This window comes from Penicillium canariense (genome assembly GCF_028826845.1).
Source record: "Penicillium canariense strain IBT 26290 chromosome Unknown utg000001l_segment0_segment0, whole genome shotgun sequence".
NCBI classification, from domain to species: Eukaryota; Fungi; Ascomycota; class Eurotiomycetes; order Eurotiales; family Aspergillaceae; genus Penicillium; species Penicillium canariense.
This window is the reverse complement of record NW_026622728.1, coordinates 2573479-2598264: the sequence shown is the minus strand read 5'-3', so window position 1 is coordinate 2598264 and position 24786 is coordinate 2573479. Positions and strand designations below refer to the sequence as shown.

The window sequence follows — 24786 nt, the reverse complement described above, 5'->3', positions numbered from 1 at the left end:
TTGCCTATCTAGGATTAGCGCGCCCGTGATCCAAACGATGGCGACCTCGTTGACTGCATCATTGTCCATTCTCCTCTCTCCTCTCTTCGGTAGCCAAGGACATTAGCGCACGGGCGAGATTCATGGTCCCTGGTCATAATTTTCATAGGTCTGAGTGCCGCCGCTATCATCAGCGCTCTGCCGTCGGGCGGAGGCTGTGACTCCAACCTCACATACCAGCTGCATATGTCTGCCTTGCGAGGGCCCCTCATATCCGTTAAATCTTGTGCAATCTGCTCTTTTGCATGCTCTATAACAATCTTTCACCATCTCAGAGTACTGGATGATCGCGTTGTGGTACTATATTCCCCGAAAACCAGAAACTATGCGCCAGTCCGAAAACCGCCACCAACTCCCGGACCCGCCTGCGCCTATGCAGGGGCAAAGGAGTGTATTCCGCATCCCCAACTACAAATCACAGACGGCCCTGCTGCACGGATCTACGGCCCAACCGGCAGAGCGGGCCTATCATTCTCGCCGGGCTCATCGGAAGTCCCGCGGTGGGTGTGCCAACTGCAAGCAGCGCCGAGTTAAGGTAGGTACCGGCCTTGAAGGCTTGGTAAAATCAACTCGAAGACAACCCATTAATATAAGTGGCCGAAGTGTGACGAAACAAAACCCCACTGTCTACGCTGTCAAAAGCATGGGGCCGATTGCGATTATACCGCCCAGCCCTTGCGCTCTGAACCCCCACAACAGGGCGTGGCCCAATTTATGTCCCGCGAGTCCCTGTCCTCGTCCATGTCTCTGCTACTGGTAGCCGACAAAATAGACGAGCTGCTCCAGCTTGGATCGGCTGCTTCCGGTCTAAAATCCAAATCACGTCTAGGTTTGCCGTCAACAGGCCGTGTTTTGGAGGCTCTCCGGCACTTCAACCTCGCCACCGTAGCCAGCTACCCAGCCCAGAAGAATCCGTCCAACATGGATATGATGAGGATGAAGATGACGCAGCTTGCCTTTGAGGTGAGGCTTCTAGACCAGGAACAGTGCCACCGTCCAAGACGACCACTAACTATCCTAGACTCCTTTCCTCATGCATGCCATAATTGGCATTGCAATTACCCACCTCTGTAATGTTGTTCCCGACAATAGTCATTACCGTATCGCCGAGGCATTCCACTGGGGCCAGGCCGTACACCAATACTCGGGCGAAGTCTCCACAGGCGTCGATGGAAACAACATGGACAAGCTTTACTCCACATGTATCCTGCTCACAGTACACTCCTTCCTCTTGGAGGAATTCAACCCGCGCACCTCCTTTGTTTTCTCCAACGACCCCAGCTCCTTGAACTGGCTCCGTCTGCAAGCCGGCTTGCGCTATTTGCTCGAGCACACCGCCCCCTGGATGTCTGAAAGCATGTGGTGGGCCACTTTCATGGAGTCACACGATCCGCGTATCGACTCTGAGGACAGACGGCCCGGGCGTGTGGGTTTAGATCCGGACTTTGCGGACCTCTGTGGCATAGATGAGATGTCGACCGTGGATAATAATCCGTTGCTATGGCCCTTGCGGATGCTTACGTGGCTGCTCGTGCTTGAAATATCGCCGAAAAGCGCGCAGAAGTATAATATGTGGATGGGCCGGTTGGAGCCCGCGTATTATGACTGCTTATTAGCGAAGAATCCCCCAGCTTTGGTTTTGCTGGCGTGGTGGCTGGCCCTTATTTGCCATGTCGATGAGTGGTGGATGGAGACTCGGGCTCGCTCGGAGTGCACCGCTATTTGCATGCGGCTGGAGGATACTGACGATCCACTTGTGCTGAAGTTGCTGGAGTTTCCGGCCCAGTCGTGCGGATATCTTCTGCGACATGTGCAGGAAAGGACTGCGCTCGAGCGTCCGGGCGATATACTTCTAGTCTGCTGAACCGCGGGCGATCACTGAACATGATTATATGATGCTATGCGAGAATTTCACAAGTTTTTCCGTCCCCGATTCGCAGCAAACTAGAAGAAATTGGACCTGCGCGCTGAGACCAGTCGTTCGGGTATGAAAATGGACACTTTCTATTATGGTGTACTCTGTAGTAACACATATTCCACCGCATCAGTATGTCCAATATTTTTCATATGTCCAATCGCTGCAATTATAAAGTATCCTGAGATATCCCATCGTTTCAAGTCATGACAAAAAAAGCCTTTCAAAACAAGCGTCACTACATCGTCGCGTCGTATGCATTGTGTGACACACAAGAAAAGGGTAAAGGAATGGAATGGAATGCAATAAAACAAAATTCGCAGAACTCGATGATATTCGATTCCAGATCGAGTATCATTGTGGATCCAACGGCCGGTGTTGGTGGGAAGGTGTGTAGGGCAGAGGTAGGTAAGTAAGATATATCGATAGGTGGTTGCGGGGGTGATGTGAGCAAGGTATAGTTCCATCAGCGGCTCTCCCAGGAGACTCTCCGTCGACGACGGATTGATTGATCATCCGCCTCAGATGGAGGTGGACCCGTGTGGGCACCATTCACCCGTGCTGTCGGCGGGGGCTGGATAGTGACAAGCATTGCGGAGGATATAGAGATCGAGCGAGATCGGCTCAGCATCACCGACTGGCGAGGCGAGTACGGAGGCGGCGGAGTCTCCCTCGTCGCGGTGGAGGTGTTGCCATAGCTGCTGGGATATGAGATAGCTGACGAGCTGTCAGATGTTAACTCCTCATCGTACAGGTAAGGGCGTTTCTCGTCATGGCAGGAGAAAGTGGAGTCCGATGACATGGGCGGATCACGCAAATGAGCTTCGAGCGTCTTCTCGTGGATGCTCATCGGACGCGGCGTATATTGGGGAAGCGGGACCACGCTGGCATAGCCCCCCAGGTCAGAGTCATTGGGTGGGGGCCCGAGCCCGGGTCGCCCACCAGAAGGACCATCTGCGCGGATGAAGTCGCCCTCTTCGGAGAGGATAAAGCGGCCTGTTTGAACGCCAATGCGGTTGCGGCTTTGTGAAGCAGCTGTCTGCATCTCCGGTTGGGATGAGGCCTTGGGGGACACATCGTCGCGGGTGAAGCACCCGCAAAGCCCAGCGAGGAAGGACATGGTGGATGTGTAGAGTGCCCCGGGGAGGGATAATATTTCTGGGATATGGCCCACAGAATGTAAATTAAAGAAAGGATGCAAGTGGTAATAGAGAGAATTGTGAGTTTCTCTGAGAAACTAATCAAAGAAAAAAACCGGCCGAGAAAAACTATCGCATTTCGGACCCGACGAGCGCCGCAATAGAGAACCCTGGGTTCTTGGAGCCGCAACCGAGACCGGAGCAGCGCGATAAGTGATAGGCCAGGTGCTCCCCACTCACGTCGAATAGGCCTTTACGGCAGGAGCGACGATAATGGACAATGAAGGTCCAGAGAGCAAGAGCGTTCTATCAGAGGAAAATGTTGGGGAAGAAGATGGGGGAGAGAATCAGATGGGGGGTGGCCTGCTGAGGCTGCCGCAGGGCCCAGGCATCCAAATTCCCGTGGTCCGCGATTGGCCGCTGATATCAGCATTCACGCCTGAGGCATCAACATTATGCTGCAACGTTTCCTGCTTCCGCGGGTGATCCACGGATCCTTCTCTGCGAGATGATATCTGCCTCTAATGATTTGTCAATCGTCAAGTAGACTCGTAACCCTTCCGTTCAACTTCATGTAGTGTGGAATTTTATTTACCTGGCCCAGTCTTTCCACGAAAGTATGAAATAAGCTTAGTATGTGTTCGTCAACATGATTACACCGCCACTGCACACTTTGTTAATTTACCGGTCTTTCAAATCTCCTAGGTTACAGATACCGTCATCGAAACTGTACCAGGTCGTTACAGTATACAACTGTGACCGAGGCGTATCGTCCATGGGTGAGCCCCATATACTGAGCTTTTCCTACATATGAGATTCAGATATAGTATATGGCCGATCATAGTGTGTGAACTTCCAGGTTTCATTCATCTTCTTCGTGAAGATCTCCCGGACAACACCATTATAAATTATACCTTCTTGCGAATTCGAGGAGATATATACAATTTTGAACAAAAGAGGGACCGTTCTATTCCTCTTCCTCAATGCTGGATTAAGAGATCAAGGATTACGGGATCTTCGCTCTGTAGGCCGCCACGATCATTGGTATGGCTATGGATGTATAATTAATCAGTCCGCATTCTTTGGTACGCTGTTCAAAGGCTCACCCTCGCACCATTCTCCGCCTTCGACATCTTGGTTGGGGTCTTCTCCATGCCCAAGGAGCATCATAATGTTTATTAATTTTTCACAGAAGATTATCAAGGCTCTCCAGAGTATACTGACGGATAGCATAGGATAAGGGCTTTTCGGTCATGAGCGGGATTGCCTCGCTTTTGAAGCAGTCGTTCGATCGACTCATGGTCACCGAGACACATCCACCTCTCGTGATATTTTTAGTGATGAGGGACGATAAGCTCGATTGACAGATCGAACAAAGCTTATGAATGTATATGAGGCGTGAGAAGGGTGGTTGAGGACAAGAAAGAAAATAGAAAGATGTGCAAACAGGTAAGGCTTCGCGCAGATGAACTACATTTAGGTCTTCTCATCGTGTCTTTATGTGTTTTTGGAAGGTACCCTGACCACTTTTATGCGTCCTAGCCACTAGGCTCTGATAACCCAGGTTTTACATAACGTCGCGTAACATTCGGTGAGTACTCATACCTTCTGTTTAGAGATTGTCATGTCGTTCCTGAGAGACCTATGAAGGGTTTGAGCACTCTTGTTGAGTAAGCTTGAGGAAGGTGAGATTGAGGAAAGCTGGTACTTGAAGTAGTCTAGTTGATACAATGAAGCTTTGAGTAATCTGCTATTTAACGAACATTGTCGTTCTTAATCGCATCATCATACGATAAGCAGCTTACTCGAGCCTGTACACCTCCCGATTCGGAACTTGCGCATTTCTTATCGATAAAGACACCCCGCCACAGGTCCAATCGATAACCGCTGACATAATCAGGTACCCCCGACGATCTTTAAGTTTTTTGGTTTTTTTGGCCTCGAGAATCTCCCCCGCGCTATTCTTCTTCTTTTTTCTACCTTACAATTTACGCCGCAGAGCTTTTACACCATGCCTTACGACGAAGATGTCCACGAGGCTGTCCGAAATGCGCAACCGACACAACTGCCTCCTCATCGGTCGCACGACCCCTCGAACAACATGAAGCGTTCGGACCCTTTTAAATTCGGTTCGCGGTACCTCGAGCAGGGCGACGATGTCTTCGAGTTCAACGCTTGGGACCATGTCGAACCGGATGACGACTTCAAAGCCTTTGCCGAGACCCAGTACGAGAAGCAGCGCGCGGCGCCCGTATCAGAATTCGACCAGAAACGCTTCAATGGCGACCCCGCCAAGTGGTGGAACAACTTTTACAAGAACAACACTGCCAATTTCTTCAAGGACCGCAAGTGGCTGCGCCAGGAGTTTCCAATCCTTGCCGATGTGACACAGAAGGAGGCGGGCCCCAAAGTCGTTCTCGAGGTCGGCGCAGGCGCTGGTAACACTGCGTTCCCTTTGATCAGGAACAATGAGAATGAACATTTGATGGTGCATGCCTGCGACTTTTCGAAGTACGCAGTTCAGGTGATGCGCGAGAGCGAGGAATACAATGCCAAATACATGGTCGCCGATGTTTGGGATGTCGCCGCGGAGCCCACCGAGACCGAGGACTCCTTGCCACCCGGCCTTGCCGAGGGCTCTGTCGACGTGGTGGTGCTCATTTTTATTTTCTCTGCCCTCTCCCCAAACCAATGGGATCGTGCACTTCGCAACATCTGGCGGGTTTTGAAGCCCGGCGGTTGTGTTCTTTTCCGTGACTATGGCCGTGGAGATCTTGCGCAGGTGCGCTTCAAGAAGGGCCGGTACATGGCTGAGAACTTTTATATTCGTGGCGATGGTACCCGCGTGTACTTCTTCGATATGGACGAGCTGAGGCAGATGTGGAGTCGTTGGAGTCCGGAGAAGGGCTTGCAGATTGACCTCGAAACCGATTCTGAGTCTAGGCCTACTGAGCCTGACGCTCCCTTCCAGGTCGAACACTTGGGTGTTGACCGCAGACTTATCGTCAACCGCCAGACCAAGTTGAAGATGTACCGCTGCTGGATGCAGGGTAATTTCCGAAAGCGTGACGATGCTGCCACTGCGGATCCCGCTATTCAGACTGGCGAGTGAAGCTAAGCCTTGGCTCGACACACACCTGGGTGTCTGGGGTGTCTCCAAGATGGCATCCACAGTCCCTGGACAGGCAATAATATACACCTGGCCTTCTCCATAAGATCGACCCTAGAACAGGAGGTTCTTGTCTCTATTAGCAATTCAAGGGCCGTGCTGAACTGCGCCCTCTTCATATTGCCATTGTGCAAAGGAGCAGACGAACTCTTCTTACTGGACTAGTGCCAGCTCCAGTTCTTTTGCACGCTACAGCATACCCACAGCATCTGCCTCAATGTTGCCATTGTGGATTGAAACAGGACGGCTTCGGTAGTGACCACGAATCATGTCATGACAGACTGCACGAGTTAGACGATAAGAAAGTTTGCATAAATTTGCATCAAATATACTTCCACAGAGCTGCAATTCAATTCACATTTCACTTATCTAATCAAAGTCCGAAGTTCAATATCTCTGCAAAGTCTCTATATTTATGGCAAATGGCACTTTTCAATGCGAGGTATGGAAGATTGAAAACAACGGTGTATGCTCTAGCAGGACAGGAATATAACGAAACCAGGGCCAAAAGCGAGATCTAAAGCGCAACAAATGCGGCAAAAAATAGGTACAACAAGGAAGAGCGAAACTGTGTGCATGATCCGACCGCAATTGAGCTTTATCAACTCAATGGAAGTGGGACCGATAAGGCTTCGAGGGCAAGGCCTTCGAGCGGCAAAAGTTGATGAACACGAATCAACAAGGTAAGAAACACCACCCATGCACAAAAAGCAAAACGGCCATTCAGTGCATCTAAAGCACGTGAAGGATGGTGTCTATGAGATTTCGTCGAAAAAGAAAATGTAGCTGCATGAAAAACCAGAAGCGTTTTTCAAATCTGACAAACGGGACGTAGAAACAATCCGGTCATTTCATTCCCTCTTCGTTTATCATAAGAAACCACAGCCATTCGAGCGGTGGTGCTGAGCCACCAGTTCACGACGTCAGGTTGGGGCATTCGCCCAGAGCACGCTGGAAAGCATCTGCAAAGAGATCCTGCATGGCGCAGTAGTGGAACAGAATGCCACCCAATACGGCCAGATGCCAGATGTTGTGGCTGCCGCCGAAGTAATCAAAAAGACCCGGCTTCCAACGCTCGGGGACCTTGGAGGCATAGACGCAGGCCCCGACGAAGTAAACCATAATGCTCTTCACCACAGGAGCGTAGAAGTAGATACACCATTCGAAGCCACGGGTGTAGGAGAGCTGCGCAAGAGGAGCGAATCCAGTAAGTGCAAGGGTGACGTAGAAAGCCACACGGGCCCAAGCCATATCGTGACGGTTGAACGTCGGGTGCCAAGGAAGGATGATGCCGCCAATGCCAAGGAACATAGTGAGAAGTATGTAAGTCCAACGCGAGGTGGGCTCGCAGTAGAACGCGGTGTACTCGGTCGACACGATCGACGCGGCGACCAGCAAGGAAATCCCCGTGTAATCAACACAGGCAAACCGCTCCATCAGGGACTGGGAGGCAATGCTGTTCATGGTGTGCCAGATGGTGCTGCAGACCAGACACTTGCACGCAGCAAAAAAGAAAACAGCAGCGATCATGATGTCAGCCTTGGAGCTCAGGTGGAAGTTGGTGTGGAGCGGGTAGAAGTAGAAAGCGATAGAGAGAACGAGGATGAGGCCGATGATATGGGACCAAATGTTGACGAATTCGTTCGAGAATGAGAAGACAGAGGACACGCACTCCACCTTGGAGGTGCTAAAGCGATAACCTTTCAGAATGTGAGGGTTTACCCGCCAGGGGTCCGGCAGATCGGAATAGGTGATCAAACGCTTCTCCTGGGCCAGACGAATAGCCTCGTCGATGTTCTCGCGGAGAGCATCGCGGGCTCGGCGGGCACGTTCCATTCCCTCGTCCACCACTTCTCGGGCGTGAACGAGCTTGGAGTCCACGGCCTTCCATCCATCATCTATCGTGCCGTAGATGCCGCGGTCATGGATAGCATGTGCCCGAGACTCCAATTCGGACAAGAACGACTCCATCAAGCGCACGCCAGCTTGCGCTTTCTGTTCAAGAGTCTCCTTGGTCGCAAGGGCCTCGTTGTATCGGTCCTCCAGGGTCTCCACCAGGATCTTGGCTCGCTTCTTGCCGCTGCCCATAAGCTCGCCGGATGCGACCGAGCATTGGTCTCTCACAGCCTCCAGGGTAGCATATCCCCGTCGAAGACTGGAGTCAATCTGACCCATGTGAGATTTCCGGTATTGTTCGATCCATAACATGCGGCGCTCGAGTTCGGCCAGAAAGAGTTCGACCTAAGAGAATGTTAGAGGGTCAGATGCCCGAGAAGTCTCCCGAACTCAAGACTCACTCTGATAAATACAGTGTCCGCATCCTGGTAGTCACAGGACAGTTTCCTCGGGGCATGATAAGAGTGTCGGCGTCGCCGGTCTCGCAGGAGAGCGGTGTCCTCGTCGGGGGTTGCTGTGGAGGACGAGACCGCCTCAGCATATGATTCCACCGTCATTGATGATGCTGAGCAGGCCATTTTTGGGTAACAGCAGTTACCCGTTACGGGTCAATTCGATCGCAGCCCGGGTTGCGCGATTTTCGTTGTATCCAGAAACGGTGGGGGCCGGGGGAGTCCGGGGAGTTGGGCGCTGAGAATGGATAGATCGAGCGGCGAATTCAGGAGGGAGTCAAACCACCGCGACAGGAGAGTCTTAGAGTCTGTTGAAACCAGGAGGAACAGACTGCTATGTACACGGCATGCTCAGGTGGCGGACGAGGGGAAAGGTGGGGAGAGTGAGATGCAAAGGGGCCAGAGAGAGGGCAGAACGGGCTAAAGTCTTCCCCAACCACCAGCGACCCAGCATTCACATGGTCCAGACGGAGTGCGGTTGCCGCGCCTGATTGATCCTTCCTGCTCCACTTCGGCCAGTCCACTATCCACTGTCTAGTCGCCCAAACTTTTATCGGGCCTTTCCCCCCTCGCCACCTCCTCCAAACTCAAGTCATGGCTATCAGCGAAATCGTCTCTGACGAGTCGCTGCTCCCCGTGCTCGGCACCACCGCCGAGACCCTGGCCCAATGCCAGCAGCTGATAGCGCTGTTGAACCCCGAGAACAGCCCGACTGATCCCACCGGCCTCCAAGAGCTGTCCTTGGCGGCGTCTAAACAGCAAAAGATCCTCTTCGCACGGCTCGCTCAGCTGCGCGGCCAAAACCGGGACGCCATCTTTCGTGTGCGCGACACCAAACATGCCACCGCCGAGGCTCGTCAGGAGATCGACCGACTGCATCTCCAATTGCAGAACTTGTACTACGAGCAGAAGCACCTGACAGGCGAAATCGCCGCCTGCGAGTCCTACGAGTAAGTACTATTCGGGGCGCCCTGCCTGGACATTCTAGAACCCTGCTGACTCGACTCTTGTGCTTCCGAACAGTCATAAATACCTTTCGCTGCCTTTGATCCCGGTTGAAGAATTTTTGGAATTGTTTCCCGAACATCGCGAATCTAATGAACACGACCTGATGGTGGCGCGCATCAACCACGAACATGCGGAACGAGAGAAACTCGAACAGGCACGTCAGGAGCTGCTCAAGCGCAAGCAAGCGTTGATCGCAGAGAACAAGAAGCGCAAGGATGACCTAGCCAACCTAGACAAGGATCTGGAGAAATTCATTGACGTGCGTGCGCTTCTGCCTTTTTTTGGTTGCAATCCACCTTTACTAATTGATTACTGCGACTACAGGCAGCCAAGCCGATTCAGAAAATCTTCGAGAAGGAACACTAGGGGTGATGTTGTCTTCAGGTGCGAGCGGCAGGGTCAAAGGCTGCTTCTTCGTCTTTGACCACTCCATTGGGTCGGCGTTATTGGTCAAGATAGATACCCTATTTGATTTAGTGGGATGATTTGCAAAATCGTGAATTTATTCTCTTTCTTCCTTATCCACGTTGAGGCTCTTGCATTGCCTTCCAATGTAAGTAGTAGATCGGGTATGATCTCCGCGACCACTAAACGATCGTGGAAAAGGAAAGGAAAGGAGCAAAGCTGTAAAGTTAATGAGACTATTCAGCATTGGCAAAGCGAATAAATCTCTTGTTCTACCTTGATTCAATTCGATATTTCAAGGTGCTTGGTCGTATACTTCCTCTTCGAGAGCTCGTCCTACCCGAAGCGGCTGTGCCACCTGTTCCCCCTTCTCCGCCTTCAGCCTTTCCGACTCTACTCCAGCACGCCAAAGCGCCAGCATTTCGAGTCAACATTGCTCTGGCGGTGCGTCTCCAGGGCACAAAGCATGCCCCGACCATGACGAGCCAAACTGGAGACCATGAGTCTCTTCAAACGGTCACGTCGACAGCCGACCTCAAATCCATCACTCAGCGCGTCCCGCCCCCCGAGACCCCAGAAGCTATCCAAACGCGGTTTCGCGTCATTGCTGCCTTTTGGGCGGTGATCATCTTCCTTGGATTTCCGATATGGTGGAAAACAACTTCGATTTACCGGGCGCATCTGCCCATCCAGGACATGGTGGACTGGGCTGATGGCAAGGTAAGCCGATGTGGAAGCAGGGACAATGACTGGACCCTGTACAGAGCTGGATGGCTAATTCTGGTCGTTATAGGCATGTCGCCCGGTCTTTCCACTTGAAATTCACGTCGTAGCGCCGGCGATGCAATCACCTGAGTCGCAGCACCTTGTCCGCACGACTCAGCATGCGCTCGACGATCTCAATGAATTCGCCGCCCACCACCTTCGCCTCAAGTTGACGAACGATACCGACACTTCCGTGACACAGAACATCGATAATAACCCGGCTGTATCTGAAAACACAATGGAAGACGGACCAGACACAGCATTGACTGTTCGTGTGGTTCCTCAGGAGGATCTGGCCACCCCCGTTCGGAGCTACGTGCGGATACCACTCAGCTCGATATCTTCTACCCACCCAGCCAAGCTCCCATTCCCTCCTCTTCGAACCCACCACTTTCAATTTTTATTGCAGAAGAGCTGCAACGGCTATACAGTGAGGAGAAGGCGACGATTGCTTATATCCTTTCCGGCGAGGCTGCCGGCCATGACCTGGAAAGCATTAGCCGACGCTTGCGCCGGTCAATGAAGTACGCTGATACATATCATCTGTCCTTCTCCTTGTTTACGCCTGGCTCTGCGCCGTCCTCTTGGGACATTGAAGCCGCTGTACAGGAGTACCTATCCCCTCTGCTGCACGCATTTGGCCCTATAAGCAACTTCACCATCGACACCCAGGTTCAGCTCTATGCAACCTTTTCACCCATGGCACCGCCACCAGTATATGACCAGACGGAGGCGGCATGGACACTGAAGAAGGAGGATCTTAGCGCTTTTATCAATGCTGCGGAGTGGCCGCTGAACCCGAGCATCGGTAACGGCCCTACTCTCAACTTCATCCTCTATGTCCCGGATCCTTCTCAGTCCCCGATGGTCGTCAAGGAGAATCGTGCTTCGAGTTGGATTATCCCGCAATGGGGTGGCGTTTTTCTCCTCAATCCGCCTCTGGCTCAGGCCGACAAGAGCGGTAGCCAGGCAAACCCAACCCATATCTCTCAAGAGGTTTTACGACCGGCGTTCCTAACCTTTTCCCACCAACTTCTAACCCTCCTTGGCACCCCAACTACTCCTGCCTCTCTCCCTCTCCGCCTCCAAACATTGATTCGAGTCCGTGCTGCAACCCTTCTTCTTTCCGCTTCATCCACGATGGGTTCCCTCGCCCGTCTCACTGAATCCCTTCCTTCTATCCCCATCCCAGCTACCGTTGCATCCTCTGTCTCTACGACTCTTACTCATCTCTCTTCCGCCTGCTCTCATCTCCGCGAGGGCCGCTTTAGTGCTGCTCTCGCCAGTGCGCGCATCGCAGAGACGGAAGCTGAGCGCAGCTTCTTCGAGAAGAGTATGGTTGGTCAAGTATATTTCCCAGATGAGCACAAGGTTGCCGTCTATCTACCTCTACTGGGTCCAATTGGTGTCCCATTACTAGTTGGTTTGATGAAGGAACTGAAGCGACTCGTGGCAGGCTGGAAGGCGCGGAAGCGCGCCACGGCATAGAGCTCCTTGGCCAGAACTACCTTTCTTTGTATTCTACAAGCTACACATATACACATTCAAAGGTTAACTCTGTCTGGCATTTCAAATACCACCAGGCAGAACAAATTTCTCCCTTTCTGACCCTCCTTATCGTCAAACAAGACGAAAACGCAAACGTGAATAGGAACCGATCAGAGCTGGGTATCATCAAAAAAATGAAATGATATTATTCTAAAGAATGTAAATGCTAATGTTTTATCAACAATGCTCGGTCAGTGAAGACTGATTTGCGAGTCCTCGCTCATGAAACGATGAAACGAATGAAGTATCACCAGGACGATGATCCTGGCGGTCATGGCCTCAATTCTTTGTCTGGCGACTCCCTAACTTTGTACGAAGGATTCCCCTTCGCATCATTAAACCCAACAGCTTGCACCAGATCTGTAAATGTCGTATCGGGTCGCGAAATCGTCCCAGGGTACGGCTCAGGGCCTAGAAACTTTCTCGACTGTGAAAATGCCCCCGGTGGTGAGTATACTTTGATACTTTCGGTGCTGGCCTGGCGCTGGCCGGGTGGAGTGACTGGATATTGCACATGCACATCAGGAACCGGAGGGACGTCTTTGTCCATTCTCGGTTGCCCAGAGAAAAGGCTCTTGACCCTAGAACCGGTCCGGTGTAGCATTGATCGTCCTCCTGTCGATGTGCGCCTTGACGAAGAGGGACGTAACAGGAAGTCTGTACGGTATGAATTATCCTCACTAGCGATTGGGCTGGAGATTCCCATGACGGCGCCTGATGAAGAGCGTTGGGACCAATGTAGGCCAGCCTTTGGATCGTGATTCTGTAGATCCTTCTTGTGAGATCGGCGGCGGAGACATGTTGCTATGAGGACGGCGAAGATGGCGCCGAAGAGTGCGCCAGGGAAGAAGCCTGCTACCACAGCTTTGCTTGGGAACGACGGGCACGAGGCGAGCGCGGTAGTTGAATTGTCTTGAGAGGCGGAAGAAGAGGGCGAAGCGACGGGTGTGAATGTAGCGCCAGTAGTATCAGTGGCGGTGGACGTGGAGGTTGATGAAGCCTGGGAAGTCGATGACGCTGTGCTTGAGGTCTTCTGGTTCAGAGCACAGGTGCTGTTCCCCTGGCATGTGTAGCCAAATGGGCAACAGGCATCTCCACATGTGGGAAGGGAACTGTCGAGCTTGGTTGTCTTGACGGAATTTTTGGGATGTGCAGTTGCGTTCTGTTCCTGTACATCGCAGACTATCGGTGATATGTAGTCGCAGCTCGCCCCGGAGGGACAGCAGATAGCGGAGCTGGCGTCGTCGAGGCCGATGCAAATGGATGAGGAAGGACAGCAGAAGGTATCAGGTAGACTACCACCGCAAGTATCATAGGAGCTAGGACAAGAGCTCGAACCCCGTGGGAGTAGGTCTAATGGATCGAAAGTGGAAGCATGGCTTGGTTGAAGGCTGGCCATGAGGTTCAAGAGAAAGAACATCGAAGAGCGCCTGGCGATAACGCCCACAGTAGATTTCGCCATACTGGCGTTTTTGGAGGTAGTACTCAAGCCTTTTGAGAATAGTGAAAGCCCGAACAGAAGTCAAGTTTCGCAGGACTTGTAGAAGAGTATCATAGATGCATGCCAAACGACGCAAAAAGAGGCCCCTGGACGTAGAGAGAGTATTAGATGTGGAAGACGAGAACATATAGGAGTTATATGGGGCGATCAGGCAATAAAGAATAGGCACCTTTGAAAGGCATTCATTCATAGGCATACAAAGGGATCTGATCTATTCATGGCACGCGCTCGGGTCCCAATCAGGGAGCCGCCGGCGAGTTTCAGCATGAGCGACATGATCTAAATATGCAACTCGGCGGGCGCTAAGCCTGATTTCCGTTGCAGAAGCAGCAATCGTGGCCAGTGCCACAGGGTGAGATGTGCAGATCGGCCGATGGTGGGCGCTTAGAGAGACACTGAAGATGTTGATGTACTTCGGTGCGCACTGATTGGCTGGATTATGTCAGCACCACTACTCCCGATTGGGAAATGCATCGGGAGGGAAATTCTTCGGTTTGGCGAAGCTACGGACCACGCCAGTCACATCTCTCGCCCATCATGTTCAGCCGACTCATTAGGCCGGGCGCTCTGCGCGCGGCTTCGCTTCAGGTAAGCCCTGCCTTTCTTTTCGGTTGTCAATGAACCACGGTTGCCTGCTCCGCAGAGACTGATCGCGTTGCCTTATCCAGACACCTTCCTCCGCCCTGCGCTTCCAGGCTCGTGGCCTGCACCGTATCCCTCAATTGCAGCATGATGCCTATTACAAGGAGAATGGCATTCCAGAGCTCATGTCCCCCGAGGCTTTCGACTTCTCCTGGACCCAGTACCAGACTCTTCTGGTGGACAAGCTCAACCTGTTGACACAAGGTCAGATCCGACTCGCCCGGCGGAATTGTCCGCTTCGGGGACGCGCTTTTGGTGTTGAAAGAAATTTGGACTAAATACTGACCTCTACCTTTCAGACACCGTCGATGCGGACGCCAAACCCGGAGAATTGCTGGTCAAGTACTCCAAGCGCCCGGAAATGGCCTCGGTCTTCAACTATGCCTCCATGGCTCACAACAACCACTTCTTCTTTAACTGCCTGGTAAGTCGCTGTCCACGAATGTCCAAATAGTCTTTGTCTGCTGACACTCTCTTCCTATGCAGTCCCCTACTACCACCAAGATTCCCGAGAAGTTCGCTAAGGACATTGTCGACACCTGCTCCTCCGTCGAATCCCTGAAGATGGACTTCCTGGCCACCGCCAACGCCATGTTCGGCCCCGGCTTTGTCTGGCTCGCTAAGAACCTTGAGCGCGAGGGCCTAATGCAGATCTTCTGCACCTACAACGCCGGTTCGCCCTACCCAGCCGCCTACTCCCGGCGGCAGCCCGTCGACATGGCTACACACTCCCCCGACGCACCCCTCGGCAACCAATTCGCCGGCTCAATGGGTGCCCATGCACAGAACCAGAAGAACCTTGCCCCCGGTGCCATTGATGTGCAGCCCATTCTGTGCGTCAACACCTGGGAACACGCGTGGATGATGGACTATGGCATTGCTGGAAAGGAAGAGTACCTCGAGCGGTGGTGGGATCGGATTAACTGGGACGTGGTGTTTGACAACTACAACGCGATCAGCTCCGTGAAGGGCGCGCGAAGCACGGCCAGCCGGGACCGCAGTCTGAGCATGTTTTAAGCGGTGAAAAAGCCTTCTTGTTTGGATAATCTGTACTATATATACTATCACATTTTTACTTCTTTCTCGAGTTCAACTCCGTTGGCCTTGCGGATTGTACAGCGGGGTTTGGTTGATAGAATTGAACTTGACAGTCATGCTCCATATGTATCTATACGTACCGCATTTCCCCCGACAGGTGAGCTGCCGCCGCTTTTATGAGAATACTCAGGCTTAGGCTCAGGCTGACTGAGTGGATGTCAGCACGGGCTCAGACAGTGATCATGCTCAGACCAGTCACGTGAGGGAGAACTCTCTTTTTCCCCGAACCTGTCCAGGACTATTCCCAAAGGGGATTAGCCTCTATGGAGTGGTTCATAGATGGTTAGTTCTTCCATAGCATTGCCCCTGCCCTCCTTTCTGGAGCACTCCATCTCATCGAGCAAATGCGCTATGGAAATAAGGTGCAGGGAAAAGCGGGGAACTCAATCCTTTTATCGTGTATGATACTACGGTCAAAAATCCTTTTTGTTTTCTATTGAGAGTGGCTCAAGCTCAAACATCTGATGAATCGGTGAGGTAGATGAATGATGATGCATTAGAATCTACCAGACGAACTAAACTAAACGGGGCTTGGGCAGCTAACCAGACCGTTGTACTAAACTAGGAAGGCGCTGGTTATGATGATGGCCAAGCTACATCCTGCTTTGTGTGTGAGCGAAGGCTCGGAAGAAAAATTAGCCGAGCTGATCTCCGAGGCTGAATACGACGGAACGGTTTTTGACGATGCCGCGCTTTACGACGCGGTATCAACTACGGCTTGCACTCGCTGTATAATATCCTAACTCGTATCCCGCAAATTGTCGAGGAGACGCTAAGTTTTGCCGCTTGGTATAACGAGAGGAAGCGGAAAGCGCGGGACGAGGCTATAAAGGTCGGCATAGACCAGTTTGACTATGCTCTGTCGATCTTTCACCTGGCGGCCAAATGGAGCTATATACTCATTACGACAAGGGGGCAAACGATGGGCCGGGGAACGTACTGCTCGTGTATCTCGATGACCGTAGGCGTGTTCTCCGTTATTCTCGGTTGGACGGAGCCGAGGACTTATAGGCTGCCGATGGGATGTTCTGCTCAGGCCAGGATTCTATACATGTCTGGTGGGCGGACGGCCGCTACGGCGAGGACTGGGAGCCCCGCGAACTTTCTAAACTATGGGGCGAGGCTGATCATGAAAAGCCCGGATTAGAGACCTGATGCAGGGCAATCTCCGAGAAAAGAAATTTCAGTGTCGTTGGACACAAGCAATTAGGTGTCTGACGAGAGTGACCATCATCACTAAGAGCAGACAAGGCGACTTACCTTGGACCTTGAGTCCAACGTCTCCTTGTCCCGCGGGTCGATCGGCTGCCCTAAGGCTGACACGAAAATTAACATCTATCTCGACACCAAGCTCGATATGGCTGCCAGATACGCCTACTACTTCAGCGGTACTTTAGTGCCACCAGCCGTCACTGATACACATGCCTACCGGCATGCATCAGTCGCTCTATATGGGTGTTTCAGAAATGGGCTCGACCAGCTGACCTATAACTCAGATTCTCAGCGGTTGATACCCACTCTGATCTACCCGGACAAACTTCATCGGGTGCAGCTCTGACGACCTTTTAGAGAAGTATGGCAAAGAAAGTTAGGTCGCAGCAACAGGAGTACTCTCTTCAATTCCGCCGTCGGTCCTAGCGCTTCGTGCAAACGAGTGATATTTATAGTAGGGGCACTGATACCCAATTACACAATGATTATATACAAATTCGCAGTCTAACAACCAACTCACCAACGCTACGCAATGGGCGCGTAGAAGCTAAATTTGCCAGTCGGGTCATACTTTGCCTTCAAAGCCTTCAGGCGGTCCTGGCGCCAGCTCTCGCATCCATACAACTCCTGGAGAGATTCATCGCCGTAGGCATAGTTGACATAAGCCCGGAAATCATCCATGCCGGTACCATCACGAAGAATGTCACGAAGCTTGTTGCCCAGATTGGCGACTTGAGAGTCCAGAGTGGAGCCAGCAGGGAGATAGTTGATCAGCGGGGCGGCAAGGATGTTCTCGCTGCGGAAGGCGAAGGCGCTAGAGTCGCTGGGGATTGCTTGCACGCCCTCCATGGAGTAGCCCTCGAACATGAAGATGGAGTTGTTTAAGGCCGAGGTTCCGCGGACAGCGTTTGCGAAGACATTGTACGCCTTCGTTTGCGCGTCGACATTGTATGACTGGAGATAGATTGGGAAGCGTGGGTTGGCAAGGGCAGCCTTTTGGCAGGGTGGCTGGTTGTTGGCGATTCCAGTCCACGAAGCCAGATCGGTATAGGTGCCTGACGCTGGCTGGATTGAGAGAGGTCCAATGTCGTGGAAAGGCCGGGTGTAGGCTGAGTCGACGGTGGTGACACCTTCTTGAATGATGTAGAAAATGATGACCGGCTTGGATAAGTTAGCAATGGAAAACAGCGTTCAGGTAGATGTTTTGACTTACGTTGTTGGGGTCAGCGCCTGGGTTGTTAAGCCAGTAAGACCAGTTGATCAAGCCAACTGGCTGGGTACCGTTCTTCAACAGATAGTCGTTGGCAGCCTGGTAGACGGCACCAACCTTGTCACCACTGAAGGTGATGGTTTCAATCGCCCAGTTGCTGTACTGAATGTCGAAGACCTTGGTGGTGAGAGAAGTAACAATGCCAAAGTTGTGGCCAGCACCCTTCATCGCCCACCAAAGGTCAGACTTTGCGTTGATCGTCGTTAAGGCTCCATTGGCAAGGACAACGTTCATCGAAACAAACTGATCAGCGACCAATCCATGGTGTCCCTGGAGCCAGCCATGACCTCCACCGAGACCGGGACCGAGAATGCTAACACACTCGCATGTTCCAGTAACTATTTCAGCAATTAGCCCAGGCACCCCTTTGTTGATATGGACATTAACACACGGGGAGCCACCTACCGGCTTGCTTTCCTGCGTTCCAAAGCTCGTCAACGACAGCCTTCGCCATCGCTCCGCCGCCAATGGTTGCGGTCTTTCCATCTCCCGAGACGGTGACGGTGTTGAGCTGAGTCATGTAAATCTCAATTCCCTGGGTCATCTTGCCCAGCGAGGTGAGGGATCCATGAGCGCCAGTGGAGGCCAAGAAGGGCAAGTCCCGCTGGTTGGCAAATTGGACCTGATGCACTGTCAGTCCAGGTCTATATGCTCAATACTATTGTCTGTCCCATGGTTGCTGCCAGTTGACTAATCTGAGGATCGCAACAGAGGAAAGAAGACAGAATGCACGCCGATCAGGAAAACAAAAGCACTTACAGTCTCGGCAACATCATTTTCAGTACCAGGCACCACGACCACATTCACAGTAGGCTCGTCCAACAGCGACCATCGAGCCGAGGCAGCTTCGAACTCAGTCGTGTTGGGATAGTAGATTTTGGCAGAGCTAGAAAGCTTGGCCTGGAGGTCTGTCATATCATAATTGCCCCTTGAATGATGGCCAGGGTCGTGGCTCCGAGCGAGGGGCAGGTTTTGGCCGACCGCGGTGCAAGCCCAGGCGACAATCGCCATGGCCACTTCCATCTTGAACTGATACATCGTGCAAGCTGTATGCACACTGCCGCGGCTGTCCAAAGAAACTCAAACGCTGTTGTGGCTAGAATGCGTCGCTGTTGGTTGAGCAGCAATCCCTGCAAACGGCCGCGTGGAAAGATGTGCTGGAGGGCTGGGCAAAGGAACGGACCCCTGTCATTTACTCCGTGGGAACGTGGGAATTAATAATCTTTATTTCTGCCGCTGTACGTAGCTATGGGACTCGTATTTAATTTCTACCCCAAAATGACTAAAGAATCCTCTTAGTGGTTGTGGAGGTGTAGGCCAGGTCAATGGCGCGATGTCAAAAGGCCGAATACCCGGTCTCCACATCAGACCTAAAGGACTTGAACATTGAGAGAGGCGAGCAGTTATAAGTCTTTTGGCTGCAGATACAGATGAGCGAGTACATAACTGTTCATATACTGTATGCACCCTCGAAGTCAATTGTCCGAGATCGACAAGGTACTTTCCACTCTCCTCGAACACTTGGGTTTGAAACGAGAGGACAGGAATATCGTACGACTCGTGTCCCTGATCATACTAGTGGACGGAAAACCCCCTTCTGGCAGCACGCAAGAAAAATCAATTTATTCATGCAGGTGGTCGGAAGTCGGGCTGGATGTTACATTTCGAGAGAAGCCCAGAAAACCCTTCTACACGAGTGCAAACGCTAGTGTACTCGACTCCCGACCGCCACCAATCTATTCCCATGGAACTGATTTGCTTGGTCCCCCGCTGAGACGAACTGTAAGTTCAATCGATCCAGGTTAAGTTTGAATGTCGCGCCATATGAGTGGTAGCACACGCCTCATGGCTGGCCACCAGGTGGCCCGGTTGGTTTTAGCAGCTTTCCCACTGGCCACGCCAAGCAAGGCGTAACCTGGCCCGATCCGCTTTGAAGTGGAGGGAAAAGGGGGCCGCAGCGCTTGGCGATTGGATGGTGTCAAGACTAAATTCGGGCCAAATCCTGTGCAAAATAACCACTACTAAAAATGCTCCATGGGCAACATTCTTAGTCTATACGGTCATTTATTATTTCGACAGATGGGCGCTCGGGCGCCAACCTGAAAGCTCCTACTGAAGCCAGACTAGTGTTCTCGACGTGGAATCCTAGCGCGGACCTCATCGTTAGAGTGAACTTTAATGAGATTGCCCAGGAGAAGGTCGCAGCCTGGGGGACCTGAAGGTATCATTGGACATGATACAAACTGCTGACAACTTTGAATTGGCGGAATTATTCACTCTCAAGGAATCGCGACTTCGCTTGGGGACTCTTCAAGAAAGCTTGAGCGTCCCGAAAACCTAGATCTGGGTTTGCGCATGCATGCAGATCAGAAAAATCGCTACCGTGTACTTCATTAATGGTTTCATGGTACGGATACCATAACCTCTTCGGGTCTTGTGGCGGCTGCACATTTGGGCGTTCTCTCGAGAGACTCGACATCTCTCTTTTTGTCCTTCTGGCCGTCGTTTAACAAGCGAGCGACCGCTATGCCAGTCTGCCATTGGGAGGCATACAGTATTACCCTTATACAGCGTGAAAGTAGGTGGCTTACTAGTCGTGCCTTCTTTCACCGGAAATATCTGGTGTTCTGGCATGCTAATTGTCTGTGCTTTTTAGGGATGTCTGGCATGATCACCCTGGCTGCCAGAGATGCCGCGTCCGATGCTGCTCACGCGGCCTACAAGGCAACGGTTGAGTTATGGACGCTCTACTCGTTTGGAGTTGCTGTGACCCTGCTCCGGACATATGCTCGAGTAAGAGCTGTGGGCTGGAGGAATCTGGGAGCCGATGACTATCTCATTTGGGTCGCAATTGTCTGTTCCCCTAACGACACCGTTGACCTGCGCTCCATACTGATGCCTTTCTTTCTAGATCTTTTATACCGCGCAAACATCACTCGCGTACAGTGTGGGCAAATTTGCCCATGGCCTTGCAAACAACAGCATGACAGATGCCCAGCGGGCCGCACTGTCGCCTTCGAATCCCGAATATGTCGCCAGGTATGGATGTCACGGGTTCATGACGAGTCCGCGAGCGAATATTTGAATGCAAATTAACAATGCACACAGAGTGATTGGATCTAAAATCCAGGTTGCAGGATGGACAACCTACATGTTGCTGATTGGTTTTCTCAAACTGTCCGTGCTTGCATTCTATGTCCGACTTACGGTATGACTCGCTATCATGCGTTTCGCATCAATCTTGACTTGCTAACGAGTGCTACAGGATGGCTTGAGCCGAAAGTACCGTATCCCCGTCTTTGTTGGATTCGCCCTTGTCATTGGAAGTATGGTTGCTAGTGTCTTGACAATTTTCACGGCATGCAGGCCATTCAACCACTACTGGCAGATTAACCCAGCGCCAGAAAGTGAGAAAGATGCCATCTTCTCCGATTCGGTCTTTTGCTAACCCAGCACCTCCTCTTCAGACGTCTGCCAACCTGCCATCTCTATGCCCATCATCTGGGTGACATTCGCCGCGAATCTTGCGACAGACCCATTCCTCATCTTTGTGCCTATTCCGATGCTCTGGAAATCCAGCTTGAAGACTTTGAAGAAGGTAGCAGTGACCATCGTCCTCAGTGCCGGCGTGTTCGTGCTCGTCTGCGCGACCATCAAGAGCGTTTTCCTCATCGTGGTATGTCCTACCCTTGCTCGGCGTATTCCCCATATGTCAATACATCCCTCTAATCTGCGCAAATTACTAGTCACCCGTAAGCGGAGCACAGATCGCGGAGGAATGGGGAACCCGGGAAACCTTCGTCGCCGTGATCACCACCAACCTCCCCATGATATTCAAACTCTTCAAAACCTGGCTAGGCGTCCTATTTGGAAGCGCCTTCCAAACGTCGCAAAAAACATACAAAACTCCCTCTGGTGGTTTCCGCAGCATTGGTGGTGGAGACTATCCGAGTCGGAGTCGAGATCGCCGGGGCCCACCAAGCTCGAATCCAGTCACTGCCAATATGACTTTCAACGAGAGCGAAGAGAGAATTGTCGACAATGTGCAGTTGGAGGGCTTGAAGGCGTACGCTGGTCCTGGAGGTGAAACTACGTCGTCGCCTGGAATTGTGGTCTCCAGCCAGATTGAGGTTACGCACGAAGCGAGACGGAGCGCTAACAGTGTTCAGCCGGAGCAAAACGTTCATGAACCTTGGTAAATTAGGAAAAAGAAAAAGAAAAAGAAAAATTGAAAATATTGTGGGAAACTCTCGGGTTGTTTTAAACATGGTTATGGGAGGTTCCACTCTGCTTGTGCTTCTCGTTGTTGCCAGCACCCACAGATAGACTGCGTTGTTTCTCCATGGTGATCCATCGACCTCTATTCCATTTGTACAATAGTTTATTGTCATACCACAACTCTTATCACCTCTTATATTCTCAAGTAAAATTTCATTGGTCTTCATGAGGATTTTTTCTCCGCGCTGGAAGCGGAGGACAGCCTCTCATCATTCTCAAGTCAAGAAACAGACCTCCGGTCAACCCGCAAGGCCCAACGACAAGAATATTCCAGCACAAGAAAAGCAAAGAAGAGACCCCCCATTTACTCACCACCAAACTTAGAACTCTCAAAAATAATAGGCCAAGTTTGCCCTAGACAAAGATGCTGTTCTTGTGGCACTCCCCCGAAGCCTGACACATTGACAATGAAGCGGACATCCACCCACGCTGTCATGATGAAGTCCGTCCTAGCGGTTTGTCTGGTTTTACATTCTAAGTGAAAATTCCAACAATGCTCTTCAACAGGGCGGACTATGAATACGAAGGAATTCATGGGATAGCTAATAAGATTTCACTGTGGTGGAGGACGCGGAACTTCTGGTGGACGGATTTGCCCTGTTTCCAGGCTTGCTCTGTGAGAAGTAGACAATATATCAAGAGTAGGAAATATTAATCAGTAGATAAAAGAGCCGAGAGTTCAAAAGACCCTTCTTGATCGCGGTGTTCTTGAGACAAATTTCAGTGACCAAAAGTCACTGAAAGACCGTAGGCAGAATGATGGGGCTGAATTCGTATACCCAGTGATATCGCAGAAAATTCGCTGTGCCGCCGAGGCACACCCGAAGATATCCCTCACGAAATGGCCCCGGGGGCCGGCGCTAGTAGGCTAACAGCCCGTGTTTAGCGCGATAGATAACCCCCTAGTCTCAGTCTTCTCTCCACTAAGATAGGGTACAGCTGCTTCCGAGGTCCCTGGACGACGGGAACTGAGTCGAATACTCCACCTATGTTAGCTGCACGGTCCGTCACCTTGTCTAACTCCATAGGGGGCTGGGCCGTTGGTTCCGTAAGACTTGGCCCTTTCGTCCCTAGGATAGTAATTCAAGCTGACGATCTCTCTCGTGGTAAGGCAGACGGGGACCCAGCTAAAGAGTACTCCGTACGTAGTCAAAGAATATACTAAATGCAACTACTGCATAGCTAAAGATAGAGCCATTCGTGACCTTACTGTCTATTCCGATTATGGAATGTCGTTGGGCCGACTTCCTAAATATAAAATCCTGGCTACAGAGCCTTGAATGCTTTTTCAATCATTCAGCTATCGAACCCTCTATTTCCATCAAATTATATTGCCCACAAGCCTAAGATGAAGTTTTCTTGGGCTCTTCTTGCTCTGCCTGTTCTTAGCAATGTGGCATTTGCCGCTCCTCTCACCGACGGAGAGCTGCAAGCTACCTATCAAAGGCCTGACCCCTAAGGGAATGGTGAAAGCCTATCTTGGAAAGAGGTTAACTTGTCAAGATGTCCCAAGAGCGATTTGGGTCGGTCATGGAATACTCGAGGTAGCGTATGTTTTATTCGGATCACTGCCACTTATTACTCTAGGAAGATGGAGACTGATTTCCTTTATGATGAACTCTAGTAATGTCCTCGTTACCCCCGTGGGAGACTATGTTAGGGGAGTCTGCGAGAGACACAATAGCAAACAATGTGCTGTTTGGGTTACCAACGTCAGAGCAGCATTTAATCTAATTTTGCTGCTTAGCGGAAAATTCAGTGCTGATGCTGCTGTGATCTATTTAAGCTCTACAATTTTGAGAAATTGTCGTCGATCAATCCCATCGATCCCCGAGTAAGACATGGAAGCCCTTAGGATCAACTACTTTATTGGCGTTTATGAAAAAATCGTGAATCCACTCATTGGAATTAGTGCCAATAACGGTACGCTAGCTTTGGCTCATCACTATCGTCTGAAGGAGGTGGAAGTGCATCCAACAGAACTCGTGATTACGATATTCATCACTTCGAGGATGGTACTGCACACCTCTATGTTCCCTTCGTTGGGTCCGGTAGCGGTTCATCTGTTAACAGGCGACACGATGGGGCGGGAGTTAAAATTGCTTTCCAGCATGCGTCTGTTGCCTTGCTTCAAGTGAATATTCCGGAGTGGCCTCGGCGATGGCGACCAGATGGCAGGAGCTTGAGGGGTAGGGCCATGCCAACGTTTTCCGGTTCATGGAGAAGAATGACAAGGTGGTCTTTTACTATCGTGCTATTGTGGAGGGCCAAGGATTTGGCGACAACTATGAGGAAGTCATAGCCTGTGGAGACATGGGCTCATATGTTGGAGAGTTCTTGGAAAGCCCCTGAAGCAGCGGACCTTTCACTTGAAAGTGATTCTCATAAGGGCTCAGAGAGATTCATTTGTTACATTGATGATGGCGGTCCTTTGTAGATAGGCGATACG

General features: G+C 51.4%; 9 protein-coding genes across 9 annotated transcripts; 5 read left to right on the top strand and 4 right to left on the bottom strand.

The window, feature by feature from the left end:
- Positions 1–364: 364 nt before the first annotated feature.
- On the top strand, positions 365–1903 carry N7482_000899 (uncharacterized protein; the record flags this gene model as incomplete). Its single annotated transcript, XM_056683024.1, has 3 exons — positions 365–574; positions 739–1002; positions 1061–1903. The coding sequence occupies 3 exons, from the start codon at positions 365–367 to the stop codon at positions 1901–1903; spliced, it is 1317 nt and encodes a 438-aa protein (XP_056546630.1).
- A 517-nt stretch (positions 1904–2420) lies between these two features.
- On the bottom strand, positions 2421–3074 carry N7482_000898 (uncharacterized protein; the record flags this gene model as incomplete). Its single annotated transcript, XM_056683023.1, has 1 exon — positions 2421–3074. One exon carries the CDS (start codon positions 3072–3074, stop codon positions 2421–2423), a length of 654 nt encoding a protein of 217 aa, XP_056546629.1.
- A 2030-nt stretch (positions 3075–5104) lies between these two features.
- Positions 5105–6205, top strand: N7482_000897 (tRNA(Thr) (cytosine(32)-N(3))-methyltransferase; the record flags this gene model as incomplete). Its single annotated transcript, XM_056683022.1, has 1 exon — positions 5105–6205. The coding sequence occupies one exon, from the start codon at positions 5105–5107 to the stop codon at positions 6203–6205; it is 1101 nt and encodes a 366-aa protein (XP_056546628.1).
- Positions 6206–7177: 972 nt separating this feature from the next.
- Positions 7178–8736, bottom strand: N7482_000896 (hemolysin III family protein; the record flags this gene model as incomplete). The annotated part of the gene is made up of 2 exons (XM_056683021.1): positions 7178–8503; positions 8560–8736. The coding sequence occupies 2 exons, from the start codon at positions 8734–8736 to the stop codon at positions 7178–7180; spliced, it is 1503 nt and encodes a 500-aa protein (XP_056546627.1).
- Positions 8737–9204: 468 nt separating this feature from the next.
- N7482_000895 (uncharacterized protein) lies at positions 9205–12276 on the top strand (the record flags this gene model as incomplete). Its single annotated transcript, XM_056683020.1, has 5 exons — positions 9205–9560; positions 9634–9877; positions 10354–10743; positions 10817–11011; positions 11101–12276. 5 exons carry the CDS (start codon positions 9205–9207, stop codon positions 12274–12276), a joined length of 2361 nt encoding a protein of 786 aa, XP_056546626.1.
- A 331-nt stretch (positions 12277–12607) lies between these two features.
- N7482_000894 (uncharacterized protein) lies at positions 12608–13798 on the bottom strand (the record flags this gene model as incomplete). The annotated part of the gene is made up of 1 exon (XM_056683019.1): positions 12608–13798. The coding sequence occupies one exon, from the start codon at positions 13796–13798 to the stop codon at positions 12608–12610; it is 1191 nt and encodes a 396-aa protein (XP_056546625.1).
- Positions 13799–14374: 576 nt separating this feature from the next.
- sod4 (mitochondrial 37S ribosomal protein mS42) lies at positions 14375–15496 on the top strand (the record flags this gene model as incomplete). The annotated part of the gene is made up of 4 exons (XM_056683018.1): positions 14375–14425; positions 14506–14683; positions 14779–14903; positions 14966–15496. 4 exons carry the CDS (start codon positions 14375–14377, stop codon positions 15494–15496), a joined length of 885 nt encoding a protein of 294 aa, XP_056546624.1.
- Positions 15497–17314: 1818 nt separating this feature from the next.
- N7482_000892 (uncharacterized protein) lies at positions 17315–19097 on the bottom strand (the record flags this gene model as incomplete). The annotated part of the gene is made up of 4 exons (XM_056683017.1): positions 17315–17950; positions 18003–18397; positions 18465–18681; positions 18819–19097. The coding sequence occupies 4 exons, from the start codon at positions 19095–19097 to the stop codon at positions 17315–17317; spliced, it is 1527 nt and encodes a 508-aa protein (XP_056546623.1).
- Positions 19098–20585: 1488 nt separating this feature from the next.
- N7482_000891 (uncharacterized protein) lies at positions 20586–22258 on the top strand (the record flags this gene model as incomplete). The annotated part of the gene is made up of 7 exons (XM_056683016.1): positions 20586–20637; positions 20716–20912; positions 20971–21098; positions 21168–21267; positions 21325–21466; positions 21527–21735; positions 21806–22258. 7 exons carry the CDS (start codon positions 20586–20588, stop codon positions 22256–22258), a joined length of 1281 nt encoding a protein of 426 aa, XP_056546622.1.
- Positions 22259–24786: the final 2528 nt, after the last annotated feature.